The sequence below is a fragment of the Gasterosteus aculeatus genome, chromosome 21 (assembly GCF_964276395.1).
Source record: "Gasterosteus aculeatus chromosome 21, fGasAcu3.hap1.1, whole genome shotgun sequence".
Classification (NCBI taxonomy): Eukaryota; Metazoa; Chordata; class Actinopteri; order Perciformes; family Gasterosteidae; genus Gasterosteus; species Gasterosteus aculeatus.
Window position 1 is genome coordinate 17689929 of NC_135708.1, and position 20292 is coordinate 17710220.

The 20292-nt window shown below is 47.7% G+C and overlaps 1 protein-coding gene across 3 annotated transcripts; it reads left to right on the forward strand.

The window, feature by feature from the left end:
• The first annotated feature begins 157 nt into the window (after nucleotides 1-157).
• Nucleotides 158-19923, forward strand: nrbp2b (nuclear receptor binding protein 2b). Of its 3 annotated transcripts, none has more exons than XM_078096065.1 (18): nucleotides 158-1200; nucleotides 13981-14103; nucleotides 14271-14372; nucleotides 14470-14559; nucleotides 14873-14913; nucleotides 15006-15100; nucleotides 15253-15276; nucleotides 15377-15463; nucleotides 15604-15659; nucleotides 15751-15846; nucleotides 15976-16108; nucleotides 16243-16345; nucleotides 16451-16501; nucleotides 16583-16718; nucleotides 16847-16900; nucleotides 17099-17162; nucleotides 17471-17526; nucleotides 17624-19923. In XM_078096065.1, exons 1-18 carry the CDS (start codon nucleotides 1081-1083, stop codon nucleotides 17708-17710), a joined length of 1518 nt encoding a protein of 505 aa, XP_077952191.1. In that variant the 5' UTR covers nucleotides 158-1080; the 3' UTR covers nucleotides 17711-19923. The 3 variants fall into 3 exon arrangements, with proteins under 3 accessions (XP_077952191.1, XP_077952193.1, XP_077952192.1); XM_078096067.1 differs by lacking the exon at nucleotides 158-1200 and adding an exon at nucleotides 1997-2089; XM_078096066.1 differs by lacking the exon at nucleotides 158-1200 and adding an exon at nucleotides 10684-12172.
• Nucleotides 19924-20292: the final 369 nt, after the last annotated feature.

Sequence of the window (20292 nt, forward strand, 5' to 3'; positions counted from 1 at the left end):
TGCCCTGTTCTGCTGCGAAGGGACTATTTCTGCACTCTGGGTCTGAAACCAGCTTAAGTTTGTATACTCTCATAAATAAACCACATATTTACAAATATTCACCAAAACCAAATAAGAGTCAAACCAAAATGAAGGAAACATCTCGAAACTAACATGGGACCAGAAAGTGTAGGACAAAAAAGTATAATGTGGAATCACATGAATAAGAATCAGAACTGTTTCTCAATTAAATATTGAAAAACAAATATAATATATGTATGAAAACAAGTTTGTTAGCCAGTTTATATTGACTGCCAGAAAAATATATTATTTATGTTTACAAATTGCATCCATCGAAGTGCCCCAGTCTGGCCCTCCAACAAAAAAAACGTTCTTGCTTCAGGATGAGGAGGCGCGATGAGCCTTACGTGACGTACGTGACTCTTGTTAAGCGGCTCTGGTTTCGTGGACGCTCCCGTTTGACGTCGAGCGACCACTTTACGTGCGCGTTCCCGTAGCGTCACGCGCACACACGTGACGCCACGCTCTCTCTCTCTCTCTCTCTCTCTCGCTCTCTCTCTCTCTGACGCGTGGAGGACGGTCCGTCATATAATTAAAAAACCCAGCAGACAGCGGAGGTGCGCGAGGACCGCAGCGGACTCAAAAAGCAAAACAAAAAAATCCATATTGTTTTTGTGCATCAAGTCCGGGATTCGTTTCCCTCCGGTCCGGCGAGCCCGCAGCGCGCAGCCTGCGTCGCCGGTGTGTGTCTGCAGGACGCGCGCGACTGTGCGCTCGCGTGTTTTTACCGGTATCGGGCTCTTTCATGTTTTGAGCGCAAAGGGGGCTGAAGAGCGGCTGCCGTCGTCGGGTGGAGAAGGGTGGCGGTGGGCGGAGGGCGCTCTTCACTGCGCATAGGAGCGGCGGGTCGTCTCTGCTTGGACCGGTTCCACGGCGCTCCACGGAGGGGGAGCCGGAGAAGCTCTTCTGCGGGAGGAGAAGGAGGAGAGAGACGGAGAGGGGGGGCGGGGAGTGGGGGTGTTTTTTTTTTTTTCCTTTTTCTTGGTGAAATAAATCTGGAAATATACGGTGGTTGAAAAAATGACGATGTCCGTCCCGGAGAGGAAATCAGGATCGGAGGGGAAGGAGGAGGAGAGCGAGGATGAGAGCGAGATCTTGGAGGAGAGCCCGTGCGGCCGCTGGCAGAAACGGAAAGAGCAGGTTGGTCTGTGTGCGTGTGTGTGTGTGTGTGTGTCCGTGTGTGTGCTTCCTTGTGATGCAATTTCTCGGGGGATCAGGAAACGACACGGTACCCCCCCCCCCCCCCCCCCCCCCCCCCCCCCCCCCCCCCCGTGATCGCGCTGGACATCCTCTGTTACGCAACTCCTGAGTCACACCGAGGTTCGCTGGTCACCATCACCGCCACGAGCCCCACGCGGCGCGGCAGACACCCGGCGCGCGGCCCACGCGGAGGACGTGGACGCCTCACTGTGCGCGGAGAGTTGCCACAACTGTCAAACAGCTGCTGGTGTCAGTTTCTGAGCCGTTTTCTTTAAGCGTGTTGATTATAATCAATGATTGCTGGTTGGACGCAAGATGTCACCGTTGTTTGAGTTGATGTGAATACATTTAATGCACAAAACGATGAGGATGAATCCGGAAAACAATCGAGGTATGTGGGGTAAGTGACATCATCACGATTCAGAAGCTGAAGCTTTGGAAATAAAGTAAAGGTTTAACAAAATAGGTTCTTTCCATTTTCCCTCACTCATCACTAACTGATTACTCAACTATTTTTTTCAGCTCCTATTTGATTTTTCACAGCAAAGAAATGAGCCTCAGGTGGATTTACAATCCATATTTACATATTTCAATCCTGAGAAGGAAACAGAAAAGAGAGGGGCAGGTTTTTGGTGCAACTCTTCTGGAGTCTCCAGACGATACATTACCAGCATTAAAAAACCTGGCGGCCTTCAACCTACTTTAACCACAAATACTCCTGTTTGTTTAAGGCCAACATCTCCCTGTTCCTGCGCAACACATCCCTGGGCATTAAAAAACACCAGCTGCTATCACAGCCAATGAACAGCCAATCCACAAGGCCTTTTTGGTGAGGAAGTGGGCGTCGGCCACACCAACCGGCTCCAGATAAAGTTACGAGTTTTAAGTTGAAGGTTATCTCCCGAACGCACACGCCGACCTCTGAACGCCGCGACCACGTGAGCTCTCTGCTCTTTCTGTGTTGTTAAGCACACACACACACACACACACACACACACACACACACAGCCTTCCCCACCCTGGTGTTGTTCCACCCATCGATTATCTTTCGGGGCTGCCGTTTGTCCGTTCACCCGCCCGCTGAGAGCATCTGACGCGTGGGGCCGGTCGCTGCAGTGAAGATCCATATCAGGACATCTGTACTTTGATGATGTCATAAGAGTAACACATAACATTATGTTCAGTGTGAAGAACTCTGCGCCACTGGTTTCATTTGAAGACAAAAGTCCTTTATTCAGGAAGTTTTGTAGCCAACTTGGACTGTTTTTATTCACAATCTAACGTGTGAGTTAATTGAACCTTTGGTGGCATCAATCGTATGTCGTAGTGATTTTCCATTGTGTTGTCTAAATTGATAATAAGAAGCACATTCTAACTCATTTCTAAATTAATACTTTTCTATATTCTGATGGAATATTGTGCCCATATACACATTTGGCCAATTACATTTAAAGAAACATCAAAAAATGTCCATCGTAACACGAGAGAATCCCGTCAGTGGTTCACTTGGGTTTTGCTTATTGTTGCTTGCATACAGGCCTTTTTTAGATGTAGCCTTTTGTAGCCTTCTCTAAAATAAAGGTTGCAAAACGAGGCACAAACATTCATGCATGGACGTCGGGAATAACTAAATGAACCCGTGTGACATTATCTCCTGTGTGCCAACGCGTCGTTGCGGCGGCTCCGGCCCGGTCACAGCCGTACCCGTCTGAACCGCTGAAGTCCCGTCTGGTGCTGAGGGGCAGTTTTGCGTGAGGGCCGATGGGTTCGGTTGTCGACACTCTGCAAATAAGTCAGTGGGGGAAAGTTCAGGGGACACGCAGCTATATCTGTTGTGCAGCTCGGATAATACAATAAACACAGGCCACGGTCACGTGGTCCTGTTTTCTCAGGTGGCGATGGTTTAAGTCCCTTAAGTGGATGAATGCGTTGCCTTCAAAGCCAGTTCATGCCCCAACATGCCGAGCGTTGAGGTTTATGATGCAAATCAGAATCTCTCCTGGCTGAGAGACAAGATGCGGCAATGAGTTAACGAAGCTGTTTAACATTTAGTTCTCTGTTCGAGGAAGCGACCGATTAACGTTGTTGTGGATAATTGTTGTGGACGTAATGCTTCTCTCTTTGTTCATGTGATTTACTGACTGACAAAACAGTGACACGTGACTGACGAAAGCTGCAGCTTAATCTTTGCAGAGGAATGTTACGCAAACTGTACAGAAATCCGACATCGGAGTCTCTGAAGTGGAGGTTTTCAAACCGTGACACAAATGTAGTGAATGTAGTGAAAGTTAAAGGTGCGTCCTGCAGCATGAAACCTGTACGGCCACAGAATCTACGCTCCTTCTCACAGTTACAAAGACATGACCCTCGAAAGAATGGACTCTCAGAAACGGAATCCATTTATTTGTGATCGGCTTCAGGGAAATTCATCCCGCCTTAACTGAGCCCGACAGAATGATGCCGCTTTTAACCTCCTTCCCTTTTTTAATCAACGAAAAAAACAACAACAGAGGCCCAATTTTGTAGCTGATGGCTTACTAACCGCTTCCCCCGACTGGCTCCTGTTCCCTTTTCTAAAGAGTGATAGTGATACCAGCACAGTGTGACCTGTCACACTGGGCTCTCTTTGATTATGGCTTTTACAGAAGGTTATCTAAGCTAATTAATAACACAATAAACAGGTTTTACAGGAAGAAAAATCTGTTTGTAAAATTTAAAAATTAAATTTTTCCGCTTGGAAAATGATAGCACACAATGTCCGGCTTTTTATTCAATTGGGTCACAAGTTGTTGTTATTGTAAAATATTGCCTACTAATCAGGGAGGTTTTGCACCTAAAACACACACACAGGCTGACTTGTTCTGTGGGCCTCCACGGCGGGACGTGAAAGGTACAATTAGAAACAAGCAGATCAACAAGTCATCACAAAGGCAAATGACTATTTTTGTGTCAAGCTGTGGCTCGCAGTAAGCACTGCTTGCCCCCGAGGGGGTATCCTCCGAAATGACTCTCCCTGCATGGTGATCCAGCAAGTGTAGCGTGTTTGCAGCCTTGCCCTGCCGCCCCGTGAGGAATGACGTGCGCTCCGATTTCCCCAATCAGGGAAACGGAGCCGGTCCCGGTCGACTTTGGTACACCTGTTATTGCCGTCGCTCCGCCCAACGCTCTTCTAGGAAACATTCACACTCGTTGTATTCATAGTTCGTATGGACATTCGTGGTTCCCAGAAGATGCATCCTAATGACTTTTGCCTGTCTTTACCATTTGCGCCACCAGGAGATGCATATTTGTGGTTTAGGTGAAGATGCCTCCACTGGATTGGCACAGTATTGTATCTTCACTGCTATGATCCCCGCAGGATGGATCCTAACTTTGATAATCGCTGACTGATTTGATTTGTACGATACTTTGGTTTACAACCACGGAACTGCTCGTGTTTGTTGCCGTTCAGACAAGCTGGTTGTTTTGAACCGATATGTGTTCTGGGTAAAGTTCTGTTACGCTTTAAGCAAACCTTTCGATCGCAGCGTCTGGTTCCATCGGGCCCAACGAGACTTTTCCCCCCATTGACTCACATTGCAGCACCTGCGTGAGGGCTTAAGGTGACCTTTACTTATGGATTGGCATCTAGACAAGGATGCTATCACTGACCTCCATCTTAAAGTAAATGTCCACCTTCAGACACAGACACACACATTGTTCTCAGCAGCTTGTAATATTGAGTGCATTCCAGGAGTTCATTATAGAGGAGGTGCGGTATCTGCAGATTTATTGCAGGTTGACAGATGAGAGGAGGGAAAAAAAATGCTTCACCAGCAGCGGTGCTCTGCTGCAAAGTTTATTTTGTATTTGCAAGATAATTGAATTAGAAAGACGATGTAGTTCTTGTCTGCATTGCACCTTGATTATTGGTTGAAGGCTTCAAACTCGTATGAGTCACAAACTCGTTGCATTCCTTCAATATAATCATTTGTGTCCTTAATTTGTTCCCTCATTCCCTGGGACCACATCTGTGTAACATTACACGGAGCATACATTTTTAATAGCAAAAAAGAAAGAGCTATTCAGATCAACCTCTCAGTGGTAGATATTCACAGGAAAGCAGTTTCCCTCCCGCAACTTGGGTAATAAATAGCAGAAGTGTCAACAAAAGAAACAAGCCTATGTGTGTTAATGATTTACCTTTAAATCGTTAACACGCTGCTGTACTACATCATAACAACATAAAGAAAATAAAAGCCCAACTCAACTGATTTCTCATGTGAAAATGTGGCGTTTCAAAGATGCTCATGATGCTTTTGGTTTTGTGAGAAAGTGACTGTATACGACTTTTGTAGTTTACAAGACTCTACGTGCACTTTTTTAAGCAAACTGAGAGAAATATTACACCTTGAAACTCACTGGGTTACAGGACGTGACGTGAGTGTTTTATTTATTATAAGACTCAGAACAGCGTACATATATGTGTTGGTCCATTTAGTTTCCTCCCTGCTGGAGCTTCTTTGTCGCTGTCCTGAATATGTCTTATGACAGTTAAGGACGACGAAGAACAAGATACAAATGCGTCAAAGTCGGTAACGTTTCACCTGACAGGCATCAGGCCTTCGCGTCTGACCTTTGTGGCCTCGGAGTGTTTACACGCTTCCATTCGTGGCCGAGGAAGTCGCTGGCTGGGTGCGATCCCGGTTGTGAAATGTGAGCGCGTTGGACCGGCGGAGCACTCGGTGCGGTCATCGGATCCGACGGGACCCAGGAAGAGAGAGAGAGAGAGAGAGAGAGGGGGCGAGAGAGATCCGTCAGCGTTTTCCACTCCGGCCGCCTGAAATGGAGCCACGTGGGTTCTCTGCCAGTCGGACGGATAAGCTGGCGTGAACAGGGATCCTCCAGGAACGGCAGGCACGGCGGCGGGCTTTGTAACGGAGCTGTTTCGGCGATTCACGTCAGAGGACTTTGAGGCCTCGCTTTTCCTCGAGCACTCTGGGCAGGATCAGTCGAAGGAGGCCGGTTTTATGCAATCATCCTCAAGAACGTGCGTGAAGGTGTATACGAACCAGCTTCGTTCAAAAGTGGAAACACAACCGGCGCACATGCGGAGCTTTGACCTGTGATTCTGATGCGCGCACACACACACACACACACACACAACGTTATAATAATACTTTTAGGCCCAGCATACTATTTCCTGCCTCGCATTATAATGCAGTGGCTTTAATTAAGCTCTGACTGCACAGAGCAAACACTAAAGGTGCTGTTGCTTTTGTTATTGTTGACCCCGCCCGGCTTTAATGCAAAGGCCAATGTGCTCCACCTCCTCACATCTGCCCAGGCGTTGAAAAATAACCCTTGTGGGTCCTCCGAGCGCTGCAGGCGGATGAGAAAAGGTTGCGTTAAAGCCTCCAATAACGCAACTAACTCTGTAAAGTATGTTGTTACTACCATCAAAGGAAGGATACTACACAAATGTTTCACACACACACACAAACCTTTTTACGGCTTCAAAGGGAGATTTTCTCTCTTTTATTGACTGGCTGATATGAGAACTCTCTGTGCGCAGATATGATGTGTTCCTATGCTCTTAAACACTGTGACTCCTATCTTTACCACACACACTTTACCACACTGTGTGTGTGTGTGGTAAAGATAGGAGTCACTGTGTGTGTGTGTGTGTGTGTGTGTGTGTGTGTGTGCGGGCATAAATATGCACATGGAAAGGGATGTTGCAAGAATTGGACTTTGTTAAGGAACATTGCACACATTCCTATTTGAAACTTGTTATTTGTGGCATTTTGTTCAGTCATTGTGTACAATCTTTATTTCGGGAATTGCAACAATTCATTGTCACCGTTGACTTAAAGTGTACAAAGAATCCTAAATGTTACACTTCCAGCAGTGTTTCCTGCTTATTTTAAACTGTCCCCAAAACAATATCAACACAACTGTTCCTCACAGCTCGGGTGGTAATATGAAAATTATAAAATCAAACTTCCACTCCCTTATAAATCTGCTTTTGTCCTCGCAATCCTGATTTGCATGCAGGATTTGAATGCGTCCGTGTTTATTCTCGCGCCCGAGTTGAATCAGAGGTACATCCCGGCAGCCATTGATCGGTGTCAGCGGCTGATGAATTAAATATGGAGCCGGTAGCCCCCCCCCTGCGCTGCACAGGGATGATCAGGCCTGCAGCTTCCATCCAGAACAGAGGTCAATTTCCACTTTGCCTTTCGTCGTCGTCGTGGTGGTGATGATGAGGAGGTAATGTGATTGCGGCCTGTGTAATAAACCTTCAAGCTCGCGGGTCTGTTCCTCTAGCTGAACCCCCCTGCAGGATTCTACTTTACCGCCTCTCTCGCACGTGGTGATGACAGCTTGATGTGTGGAAACTGTGGACAGGTAGCTGAGGGTTGGATAAACAGACACCAACCGCCCCCCACGTGGCGCCTTCACAGACGCGCCTATTGAGCCGTGCAAGAACAACAGGCTCCCAAAAAAACAAAAAAAGCAAAAAGCGGCGGCTTGCTGTCTCCATCTGCCAACGGGCTTTTGTTTGAGCACGTGCTGCAGAGGCGTCTCAGGTTGACCGTCTCTTAGCTTAATCTCCCCCTGGAAGGTAAGCGCCCCACGACAAACACAACTCGTCACACCTACGACGGCTCCTCTCCACATGGGGCTTCTTCAAACAGTCAAATCAGCCATTTGGCGCCACAGTGGCCGAGAGGGAGCGACTGCCACTGACAAATAAGCCGCTCAAAGCGCCCCCCCCCCCGCCCTCTTTGCCAAAGCCCTTTTTTGAGCTTTTACCCTGAGTCGCCCCCTTTTTCTTTGCTCCCTGGAAAGCTGTACTGCAGTAACCTCCGCTGGAGACGCATAAGAGGCGGGTGGGGGAGGGCCGGGCCGGGTCGGAGCTCACATAACATATTGCGGCTTCCTTTGGGTTTTGAAGTGGCGGCGAAGCGAGCCGCCGGGTGGGGATTTACAAGAAGGAGTCGGCTGATCCGGTGGGCAGAAACTAGCCCGCTTTATGGAGAACTCGGCTCCACCAGACAGCGTTAAGCTTTTCCCAGAACACCGTTAATTGTGCATGTTTTCTTTTTGGCGGGCGCGGGGGGGCAAAAACAAACACGTCTCTTTAGCAGCCTTGTTAAAACCGCTGCCTCTAAAGACTGGGCGGTCTGGGGCGGGTGACCGGTTGCTAAACACTCCTTTCCTTGTTTCGTAAACCGTCTCTACTCTTTTGGAACGTCTTTTGTTTGGTACCAAAATACTGCGTGATAGAGAAGGCCGGTTTGCCGGAGGAACTAAATAATTGTGGCTCCTGTAACTCGCCAACATCGGCCGAAGTCCCAGAGGTGCCGGAGTGCGAGAAGTTGCCATGGCGTCGGATAATCAACCAAGTCCGCGGCCTGCAGAGAACGAGGCCCCCTGAAAGCCTTTCTGTCCGAGGGAAAAAGTCTCACAGAGGAGGGGGAGCACGCCTGAGGGAAGGGAGCCTTTTAATAACTCGCTCCTTTTCACCGTGGGGAAAAACCCGGCGCCGGTGCCGGACTCTGCCTGCGACTCCGCAGGGCCGGGACACCGCCGCCCGAAGACCGTCTTCCTGCTGAAAACACGCGCTGGAGAGAAAGGCGTCGCTCTGAGGTCTCCGTCAGTGGGAACGATTGTGTAATTGTGTAGTAATCGAGGCGGCTTCGTTCCTCAGCGCGTTGACGTGACGTGACCGAGCGTAGAAGGCGGCGGCGAATCCACGCCGGAGAGAAGAGCCGTCGGTGATCCACGATTATGACTCAGCACTTTCAGAAATCTCAGCGCTGTGGTAAAAGATGCCAAGTTATTTAAGCGCGTTTGTTGTGAAGGAATGTTCCTCCAGGCGGCAGAGGAGACGCCGTTTCTTATGCCGAGTGGAGATTCTGAAGGCGTTTCCTGCTCCGTAGGACTCGCGATGGGAGGATCGTTACAAACAAGCCAGTCTTCGGAGGCCCAACCGTCTGAAAGATTAAAGAGAAATCAGACACAAATTCCCACCTCAACTGCGTATGATTCACTTCTTTGTTTCCGTTTATGAATTAATCCGCGGTGCACCGGCGGCGGTCGTGGCATTGCGAGTGTGACTGGTGACCTTCCCTCCCTCTCTCTATCACATTTGTCTTTTTAAGATGTGCTCAGCTGCAGTTCTAACGGAGCCTGATCGTGGCTGATGTTGCTGCATTATGCAGTTCAACCTCTCAAGTACAAGGACGATGTGTGATAAAAGGCAGTGAGTCTGTTCATCAGGGAAAAACGTACTACTCATACTTTTTTTCTTAATCAAACATAAAAACCATGTGAAGGCTTTTCTATGCTATTGAATGTTGTGTAGAAAATGAATCTCCCAACACTCTGTACCCGTTAAATGTTCCGAATGTCAGCTCTAATCTTCTTTTCCTTAAGAGGTTAAGCAGGGAGCAAACACAGTAGGTATGCAGATAAACACCCACCGTGTGCTGTTGGATTGGTTGGAGTGTTTGTGGGTTTTAAGGGCTTTTTTTGGGTTGGCGGCTCCGTGAAGGCTCATGGGTTCAACGGGTGCAGAGGTCACAGGGGTCACAGCAGATTCGAGTAGAGCCGGTGGCTGACTGGTGCTGAAATGAAAAGTTGATTTTTCAATAAAGAAAAAGATGCAGAGCTTCATATATAGAGGAGAAAAACCCCACATGTATCCTCAATTGACTTAAACACGTTGATACATGTAAGTATACAGCCGCTTCTCTTCACTTTTGTTGCTTGGACTAGTCCAACGCTCAATAAATAAGGCCTTCTTAAGGATGTGGTTTTTGCCGTTGAAAGCCTCCACTCAAGGATCTCTAATCAACGCCTCCGATTTGCAAACAGCTCCCCTTCACGCGGACTCATGCACGCCCTGCGCTCAGTCCTCAACACCCAGGACATATCTGTAGTGTTTCGGATTTCCAGTAGAGATTCATTAAAACACGCTGAATAACTTTCCCTGCGTCGTGTCCTGTTTTTTTTTTTTTTTTAGTCTCCCCTTGTATTCCATCTGCTCCTGCTGTCCTGCATCCCTCCCAGTGGGGGGCTTTAACTGCCGCATGAGAAAATCATCAAGTGAGACGTGACGGTGGGCCGGTGTGTCTCATAACTCGTGTGACCTTGTGCGGTTTTTGAAGGAGGTGGAAACCGTTCGGCAGGTGGAGATCATGCCAGCACGTTCATTCAGATCCCGTAGGGGACGGAGGGCTTTCGTCTGAGGACGTGCGGACAAGTTGACGCGATTTCGTCTCGTGATGGCGCTTTCTCCCGACTGTCAACGACTGTTGCGCCTTTCCCGTCGCCGTCACATTATCCCCGGACGTTGACCTGATTGTGTGCAGCACATGTGGCCTCCCGGAGGGGTTGGGGGGGGGGGGGGGTGACAGAAAGAGGGCGGTCAGTGGAGCTGCCAGTAGAGCTGCTGAGGGTCAGCAGACGGTCAGCGTCGGGGGCCTTTAGCCGGGCAGGAATGTGCGCTGGAGAGGTCCGGATGATACCGACGTCCAGCGCAATGCTGGCTCGTCTGCTCGCATGGTTCTGCCGATGCGTCGGTTTGTCGTTGGAACGCTACTTACAGATCCTTTTAACAGTGTTATCAGCAAGCAGCTGTTTGTTGTCCACGCAATGAGCAGAAATTGACCCCTGTTGCTGATATTACAAATATCTGTCACAATACACTTTTCAGTGCAGTATAATTAGTTTTTCATTTGCGATTTCTGACAGTTCATCTTATTCCTTCACTACCACATGCACATTTTTCCCTGTAAATCTTTGATGCCGCTCCTTTTTTTTTTTCTCTCTGAGACGGAGAGAAAACCCCCCACAAACAAAGAGCAGAAAGAAATCTGCACTCATTTACATACAGCACAGACACCGAGCGAGCATCTAGCACAGACAGATGCAGATCACTTGGGTGTTGCCTGTATAAAGCCCACTTATTAATAACAACGCGGGGCGGCGTTCCAGCTCATCGTGAGGTACGAGGTGGCGGCGGAGGCGAGGCTCCGACGCCCGGGAGACAAAGCTCTTTGTCGCCGAAGCTCGGACCCACGCAGACAAAGACGCTCTTTCGGGCCTCTGCTGTGAGAGCAAGTTTATTCCCCCGGCTCATCCATTTCTGTATTTTTAAGATAGATGACCGATCGGATTTTGGGCGATGAAAGAAGCTCTTTCCTCTGCGTGAGGTACAAGTCGACTGTGCACAAATGTGAGGTGTGTTTGTGCGTACCGGCAATGTACAAGGCAAACACAGTATAAATGTTAGACTTCATCACCACAAACTACATCCTTCTAAAAAGGTTCCACGCGGTTATCAAACCTCTCAAATACTGAACGGGATTTATTGCCTGGCAGTTTTAATACACTTGCACCACTACGGCTTAGTTGACTTTGCAGGAGAGCCCTAAAACCCGGAAATTTGTTTTCCTTTGTTCACTTCCGGTTCTTGTTTTTTCTTTGGTTGGATTGTCTGAAATAAGGTCTGTTGTCAACTGGAACGGATTGTTCCACAATATTAAACAGTCAGTAAATAGACCGAACTTTGAAGAGGCTCTGATTGCAATAATCCAAAGTCTACTGACAAAGTCCCGTCTACTTCATGTCAAGGGAACCAGTGCTATGTGACCGTGTATACATAGAAAATACTCTTCCAACCCTCTGTTATACTGTGTTTAATTTTACTATTTGACTTTTTCATCCGTTGATTTAACTTTCATCAAAGATCATCTGTCCAGAGTTTGGGAGGAGCGTGCTGCTGTGTTGCCATGATGGTGATCAGGTGATACGCTGCATGTGGGCAGAGGGGGAGGAGTGATGTATCACGCCAGGTCTGTTTTCCTCCCATGGTGGCCGTCATTAAAGTGGACTTGGTTGCGCTGACGGAGAGGGAAAGGTATCATCTGAGGTTTAACGTTGTTGTCCTTTTTTTCTGTTTTTGTTCCCCCGTGCTGTACATCCACCACTGTTCCTCCTTCCCAAAACCAAATACGGAGAATCGGAGAAACGTTGTTTGGGGGGGGGTGAGATACGTGTGGTGAGGTAATGACAGGTTAGCCTGTCAGCCTGTTTTTACGATCCAGTTTCACCCGGCTTCGACGTGTAGTTCACAAACATCAGGATAGAAGTTGTCCTGACATGTGCACACGATCCCTTAAATCCCCTTTTTCCGCACCCTAAACCCACCTCCCTCTCCAGCAGCCAATCACGGCCCGGCAGTGTGATGTTTACCAGTCTCGCGCTACGAGGACCGAGCTAAAAACCCCCCCGGGGAAGCGAACATTGGGACAGGCGGCCGAGTGTTTCTCAACATCCAGAGAAAATAAACAGCAGCCGAGCCCCGACGCCAGGGGGAAACCGACAAAATTCCTTCCTGATAGCTTCTGAAGCGAAGGGACTCCCTCTTCTGCCAGCCACCTCGAGGATTGCGCTCCAGCTCTGTAATACCAGTAATCAGATTATCATCTCTTCTAGCGGTGGAAGTAGTGAGATTATTTGTTACGCCTCCCTTTGCAAAGAGAGATTTACAGCTGGAGGTTGAGCAACAAACACACCAGACATGTGGTTTCTTATCACGGATGTAACATCCGAATAGTGGAGGGGGCTTCTGTGGCTGCGGTGATTGGAGTCGATTTGTTAGACTTGTTTATTCTGGTTAAATGCTTTCTTCTCCACAACTAGAGCGCTAACTCTCCACCGTCAGGTCAGAGGTCAGGGTCCTGGAGTCGGAGAAAGAAAGAATCGCCTTGGGTGGAAAACATGGCATCTTCCCGAGGATCAGTTGATTGCATCATTGCTTTGGTACTTCTGCTGCATAGATGAATCAAAGCAGGTCCGCCGAGCTGAGGCTGCAACATCCTGTGATGAGCAGCAGTCTTTGGTTTATGGCGCCGTGGGACAGTCTGCGTCTGCTAGTTGTTAAAACCAGCCGCTGCCCCCCCCCCCGCCCGTCACTCTAAATCCCTCACACCACAAAATAGTCTCACTTCTCGCTCTCTGTCTCCTGCTAATGCATCTATTCCCCCCGTTACACGGGCCGCTGCGCATCCTATCTCCCCTCTTTACGCCTCACCGCCTCAGTGCTGGGCCACATTTAAGATGCCGTGTTAAATGCAACTTTTATTAAGTCTTTTCATCAGTTATTATAACCGCAGGGGTGACGTCAAATAATTTCACAAGTGCTTTTTATGTCGCCACCTGCAAACTCTCCTGCTGGTTTTGTTTTACTGTTTTTGCTCACGCACAGAACGCTCTCATACAGCCGTCGCCAAGCGTCTCCCGTGAACACAGTTTGAGACCAGCTGGTTAAGATGGAACGTTTAGCAGCTGAAGGGACAAATTGTTTCCCTCAGAGGATGTTGGCCACGCAGAGCTAAAGCGAGACTCTATTATCACGTCTCCAAATGACGTTGTTGCTCCGTGTTGATTGATTAATTCAGGGTGATGTTGGCCCGGTTGCTATTAGCAACCACTCTGGGAAATCTGCAACCTCCTTCTTGTTCCTTGGTTGCCATCAGTGCTAGTCGTGTTTTAACATGATAAATACATAAAACAGGCCTGGCAGTCGCTTCTAGACGTCCGTGTGGAGCCCAGTAGCGCAGGTTTAATATCTTCAAATTAGAATAGCAATAAATGAGTGCTCAAAATAATGCAGAGTTCGCGTCATGCTAAGTCCTGCCGTTTGTTCCCGTCTGCCCCCTGCAGGTGAGCCAAGGTAATGTCCCAGGTGTGGAGAGCGCCTCCCTGGCCATGGACACGGAGGAGGGCGTGGAGGTGGTGTGGAACGAGGTCCTCTTCTCGGACAAGAAGGTCTTCAAAGCACAAGAGGTATTGTGTTTTTTTTTTTTTTACCCCATCCGCCCAAAACTGACAGTATTCATTCTGTCTCTTTACTGATCGCGTAAAGGATGAACAGTTTAAGCTCAATCGGTACAGGCCGAGGGATTTAATGACCCCACGTGGTCCATGACGTAAAGTGTGTGTGTGCTTTTTAGGAGACAATCAAGGAGATGTTTGAGAACCTGATGCAGGTCGAACACCCCAACATTGTCAAGTTCCACAAGTACTGGCTGGACATGAAGGAGAGCCAGGCGAGGGTACGATCTTTCTAATCCTCTGCGCTCTTTCTTGGTCCGTCGTTATTTCTCCACACTCACACACAACTCCGCTTTTCCCTCAATATGCGTCCCGCAGGTTATATTCATCACAGAATACATGTCGTCGGGCAGCCTGAAGCAGTTTCTGAAGAAAACCAAGAAGAACCACAAGACGATGAACGTAAAGGTTAGTTTTCTCTGTTGCTCGCACGCCGCGTTGGCGTGCCCCCTGGTGGTGTCTCACAGCACTGCAGTCAGCTCACTGTTCAGATCCATATGTCCTGCAGGATTAGAGATGATGTAACAGGACGCCCTGGTAGCTCAGTCTGCTCGGACGTATACCTCTTAGAAACCTGCTTCTCGTCCGCACCCTTTTTGTCTTCTGCGTTTGCTGTTTTCCAAGTCGTCACAGTCCTACGTTTGGTATTCTCCTGCAATATGTTCCTGAGAGTTGGAGAGGGATCTTTGTCTTCATTTTGCTCTGTTGCACTATATTTCAGGCCTGGAAGAGATGGTGCACCCAGATTCTCTCTGCCCTCAGGTACTGACTGATTTCTTCGCCCAGGATTTAAACATGACAGATTTATACTGTCAGTTTTCACATTAACTGGACGCTTTATTGTTCACCGGCAGCTATCTGCACTCTTGTGAGCCTCCAATAATCCACGCCAACCTGACTTGTGACACCATCTTCATTCAGCACAACGGCCTCATCAAGATCGGCTCAGGTCCGCTCCCTGCAGAGCTTTTTGTGTTACTACAACCAGTTTAGGGAAACTCATGTTGTACTGTACCCTCAATGTCCGCTTTACTAAATTCATCTCTGCCGTTTTACAAAGGAGAAGAAATATCTCAACTATGCTTCATTTCCTTTCAACAGTGTGGCACCGGCTATTTGTTAATGGTAAGATATGGATCCTTTCTGTGATTTTAATTCATTCGCGTCACACCCATTGTCTTATTTCATGTAATGAATTGACACTTTTTGTGCCTTCTCTAATCAGTGTTTCCGGATGCCAGCGTCCACAGTAAAGCCAGGCAGCACCGGGACGAGCAGAGGAATCTGCACTTCTTTGCTCCGGAATATGGATGTGAGTGTGATGGAGCGCAGGTTGTGCGGAGCTTTCTGTGGGCTCGTTTTCCAATCGAAAAATCTATCTTGATTCATTCTTAACGGACTGAGTGTGAATTCAGTCATCACTTTTGCCCGCTTCTTCTTCTCCATTTCCAGCCGGCGAAGACGATTATGCCATAGACATTTTCTCCTTCGGCATCTGTGCTCTAGAGGTGAGAGAAACCGCTCTGTGTGGCCCTCCCCTCAGTGTGTGTGTGTGTGTATGTGCGCGTGATTGTGTTAACGAACTATTTGCACCTCCAGATGGCCGTACTGGAGATCCAGGCCAACGGAGATACTGCTGTGTCCAAGGAGGCCATCGTTAATGCAGGTCAATCTCTTGAAGACCCTCTCATGAGAGTGAGTACCATGAACACACACCGGTGGAAGCATAAAGACAAACTGTCCCACATTACACCCGTGACGCTCCCCCCACGTGACCACCTTGGTTCTAGGTTGAAATCTCACCGCGCCGGTTGCTTTCCGCAGGAGTTCACCCAGTCCTGTCTGCGCCACGAAGCCAAGCTCCGTCCCACGGCTCACGACCTCCTGTTCCACCGGGTCCTGTTCGAGGTCCACTCCCTCAAACTGCTCGCCGCCCACTGCCTCATCAACAACCAGTGTGAGTTTCTCAACCGCCGCCGCACGCCGAGCTGCGCTTACCAAAGTCTTCCCGAAAACCCATCTGAAAACCAGACGACCGAAAGCACGTGCATCCGATCGGCTGACGCGCCCACTTGTCTTCTACATCTTCAGATTTGCTCCCAGAAAATTGTGTGGAGGAGAAAACCAAGTCCTTCGACCCCAACGCCGTCATGGCGGAGATCAAGCATGACGACAGAGAGGGAGTGCAGCTCAAGTAAAATCTCACATGCACCTCCATTATTTTTGTCTCCTGTTAATGAATATCGTGAGAAGCACAGCGCTCACTGTGGTCCCCTGTGCGTTTCCTCGCGTCCCGCAGATATTCCCACGTGTCCCCTCTGGAGCTCGACAAGTTTCTGGAGGATGTGAAGTAAGTGCGGCGACTCGATTCGCATCGGCGGTGTGATGCCGCAGCATGAGGCTCAACGCGTTTGTCCTGTCCCCTCTTCAGGAATGGGATCTACCCCTTGATGAACTTTGCCTCGTCCCGGCCTCACCCTGTCCCCCGAGCCCTGTCCTTGTCCCAGGAGCAGGTGGAGACGGTCAAGACGCCGACGCCTGAACCCCAGGAGACAGAATCGAGGAAGGTGAGACGAAATAGCGTTAAATAAACAGCAGCCTCATATTTGACAACCACATGAAATATTAAACAAGTTGAGCGATATTAGTAGAATGCCTGTTTATGATCAACTAAAAGATATTTTTTCTTGGTTAGGTTGTCCAGATGCACTGTAATTTGGAGTCAAACGAAGAAGGGACCAAAACGCACGTGAGTCACGTAGTATTATAGGTACTTCTGGGGTGTATACTCTTTTGCTAGGCTCCTTATTTATTAAGCATATTTGTATTTTGTCCAGAAACGGAATTCAATGTCTTTACAAACATCGCTGTAAGACGTTCAGTCGCTTATGGTGATTAAACTTGAATCCGGCTTGATTTTAAATGAGACTTTTCTATCCGTCCACAGCTCTCTTTGTTTCTGAAGATGGATGACAAACTTCACAGGCAGCTTAGCTGTGACATTCTTCCAAGTAAGTGCACCACAGCTCCAATTCAAAAAGAGAGCGACACCTTTATTCTGTATTTTTATGGAATCTGTAGTCATCGAGAGTGTCAGTCGGTGATTATTCCACCGCCTCTCTGTATCTCTCAGGCCCACATTACCCATGTGGTAACTAGGCAACAGTGTGTCCAAATGCTACCATTAGTGGTACTTGTTAGTTTTATCAATGTTCTTTTTGGTCTTGGACGGTTTGACATTAAGAAGAAAAATTCACCTAAAAGTATCGTTAAAAACCTTTGTGATTTTTGCAACCAAAATATCTCATGAATCTTTCAGCCGACTCCTCCAAAGACCTTGCCAGTGAACTCGTTCACTACGCCTTCATTAATGAGGTAGCTATAAAAGCTTCTTTATGTTTGTTCTTCAACAAACTGTGAGTCCCGGCATTTCTTTCTCTCATCTTCCTCATCTTTTGAACGTCCCACGTAGGAGGACAGCGAGAAGGTAGCGGGGTTCCTCGAGGACGCCATCTGCCGTCACCGGGTCCGAGGGCTGGCTTCCGGGACCACTCAGTGAGGAGGAGGAGCCGTGAGGGGCCGGGGGTGGGGGCGGTGACAGCAGCGTCTGGCGGGACAGCGGACGGGATCCTGCGGCCCGGCACGGAGGGAGCTGACGAACGGAGGGACAAATACGGAAAGCATGGCGGGCCTCGACCGCCCGGAAATCATCCCAGTGGGAAAAGAGGGGACGGCAGGAACCGAGGTCACCTCTCGTTGGGGGGGGGTGGGGGGGGGCGGAGGGACCGCGGATGTGTTCAGCGACCCCACGAAGCAAAGCAGTGGAAGTTAGACACTTCCTGCCTAAGAGGGCTATCACGCCTTAAGCTGTCTTGACGGCTTTTCCATGATGCCGCTACTCGGAACGGACGTGTTTTACTTAGAAATGCAGCAGATGGGTTTTCAGAAGGACTTTTTAATTGCTCATGAGCCTCGTTTTGCACTCCAATGTCCACTTTGATCGGTGATGTTTTTCCTTTGAGTTGTAAAGAAAGTCATTTACTAAAGCCTCTCTCCTGTACAAGAACGCTCGGTTTATGACAGTTAAAGGAATTTAGGATTCCGTCCAACGTGCACTGATGCTACTCATTCAGTTAACTTATTTATTTATGTTCAACTGTGAACAAGAGACGCTCTCCACGAGCCGTTTCTTTTTTTTTAATTTCGAAGGCTTCTTCTCCCGGAGCCAATCACACCATGCCTAAATGTAGTGACGAGCAATGAGACGACGCCTCTCTTTTAGCCTGCAGTGCTCTTAAGGGATTTCCCTGTGAAAGCGCTCTGAAAGCCAAAGACTTGCAAAGTGCCTGAAACGGCAATTTACTTTGGACGGCACCCGGCACCCATCATCGCAATTTGGAATTAAAACATATTTGGGATGACTTTTGAAACCAGACGCATTGATTCTTACTTGTGCTCGTGTACTATCGTGTAGTCCACGCCGTCGGCCCGCGTGAATGTGAAGATGAGCTCGTCCCCCAGTAATGGCGGCTCCTTCGAGAGCTTCAGCCTTTCCCGAACTGGACCTGTGGACGATGTGATGATGTGAATGAGCTGCAGCTCATGGGCGATCGTAATAGATCACAGGAAGTGCGTGAACTAAAATAATAGTCTTATATAAATGAGAAGAGGTGTGATGGTGATGTAGTCTTAAGACTTAAAAAGTGTTGTTAAATATTACTGCTATAGTCACTTTTGGGGTATTTTCCAAACCACCTGAGCATATTGTGGAATGCCGAACGGGTTTTGTGTCTAGAGGAGTTTTTAAAGGAAGTATCTACCCAAAAGTCGTTAGGAATGTATAATTTTAGCATTTTTGTCTTTTACGTAACCGTCAGCAGCGCTCGCCTCTGGTCTAGAGGTTTACACGGGCTGCAGGCGATAAAACATTATCCATGATAAAAGAGAGTAACATTTTGCCATTTAACACGGCCATTTCCCAGGACCAGAACTACGCTAGTTTTATTCCACACAACTTCAGTGGGAACTTTGGGATTGATAGTGCACACAAACGTAAAAAAAACAGAGCTCTCCCTCAGCTCGGCAGAATTTTTTTTGACAAAAGTCCAATCTTGCCACCGTTTAAAGAATGGTGGAATGTTCTTTTACAAAACCGGAGAGCACAAAAACAAAACAATGATGAACTGTCTGATTGCAGCAGTGTAATTTTGCAGCAGTGGAGTTTTTTTTTGGTCTCATTTAGCTCTGCTTCATTTGTTTCCCAGTTCCGTAAAGTCGTGGCTTCATATAGACTCCTGTACAGTCATTGCTTACAGTACTTATTACTCTACTCTGTGTCAGGCCGTCTCATCAGTGTCTCTGAAGACAGGATTCATGAATTCTCACCGGCAGTCAGAGACTATGGGGGGGGGGGGGTGTACATATTTGTTCGTTTTTTGACACATTTTCACACACAAAGAAGTGCCACTATTGCTCTCTTTTGATCTAGTCAGATGCATGTCTTAATAGCCTGCAAACATTCAAAACTTAACATTTTGCCTTTGTCAGTCACAGTTCCGTTTCACAGGGGACCTGGCCAAGAAAATGAATGTTTTTGACTGTGAACATGAAAGAAAACACCCATATCAGTCTCATTCTATGTGAAATTACTTCTTTTCCTGTGAAACTGTTGAATGAAATTTGCCTTTTAGATGTGTTATTCTTAAACCTTTGTTAAATATAGAGGCTACTACAATTAAATAAACGACAATACAACATGTGACACATCTGAAATTATTTGTATTTTTTATTTATTGATTGGACTGGGCTGTAATGTTGCACAATCAACGACTATTAATACATTTTGCGGTATGTATTGAGCCTATGATGATGTTCACAATAACACATTTCATTCAAATCAATTAAATTGAATCCAACATAATGTTATGATTAGTTGGCATCTCCAGTTCTGGGAATATACATAGTATATATTATTGAATGAAAGGAATATTCACTCACTCTTATTTCCTCACTTCTTCTCTTCTGGTCCTATTATAGTTCATCAGAGTCAGTTATATTCACATATTGCAAATCAAAACAAATTGAGAAAAGGAGAAATACAGTTGATTTAATTTTAAATGCACTTAAAAACACAAAAAAACA

What these genes read in the sequence shown, in the direction of transcription:
- nrbp2b (XM_078096065.1), top strand. Translation starts at nt 1,081, where the DNA reads ATGACGATGTCCGTCCCGGAGAGGAAATCAGGATCGGAGGGGAAGGAG. An exon ending in GGCAGAAACGGAAAGAGCAG is followed by an intron (nt 1,201 to 13,980) that starts GTTGGTCTGTGT and finishes TGCCCCCTGCAG; the next exon opens with GTGAGCCAAGGTAATGTCCC. An exon ending in CCTCATCAAGATCGGCTCAG is followed by an intron (nt 15,101 to 15,252) that starts GTCCGCTCCCTG and finishes TCCTTTCAACAG; the next exon opens with TGTGGCACCGGCTATTTGTT.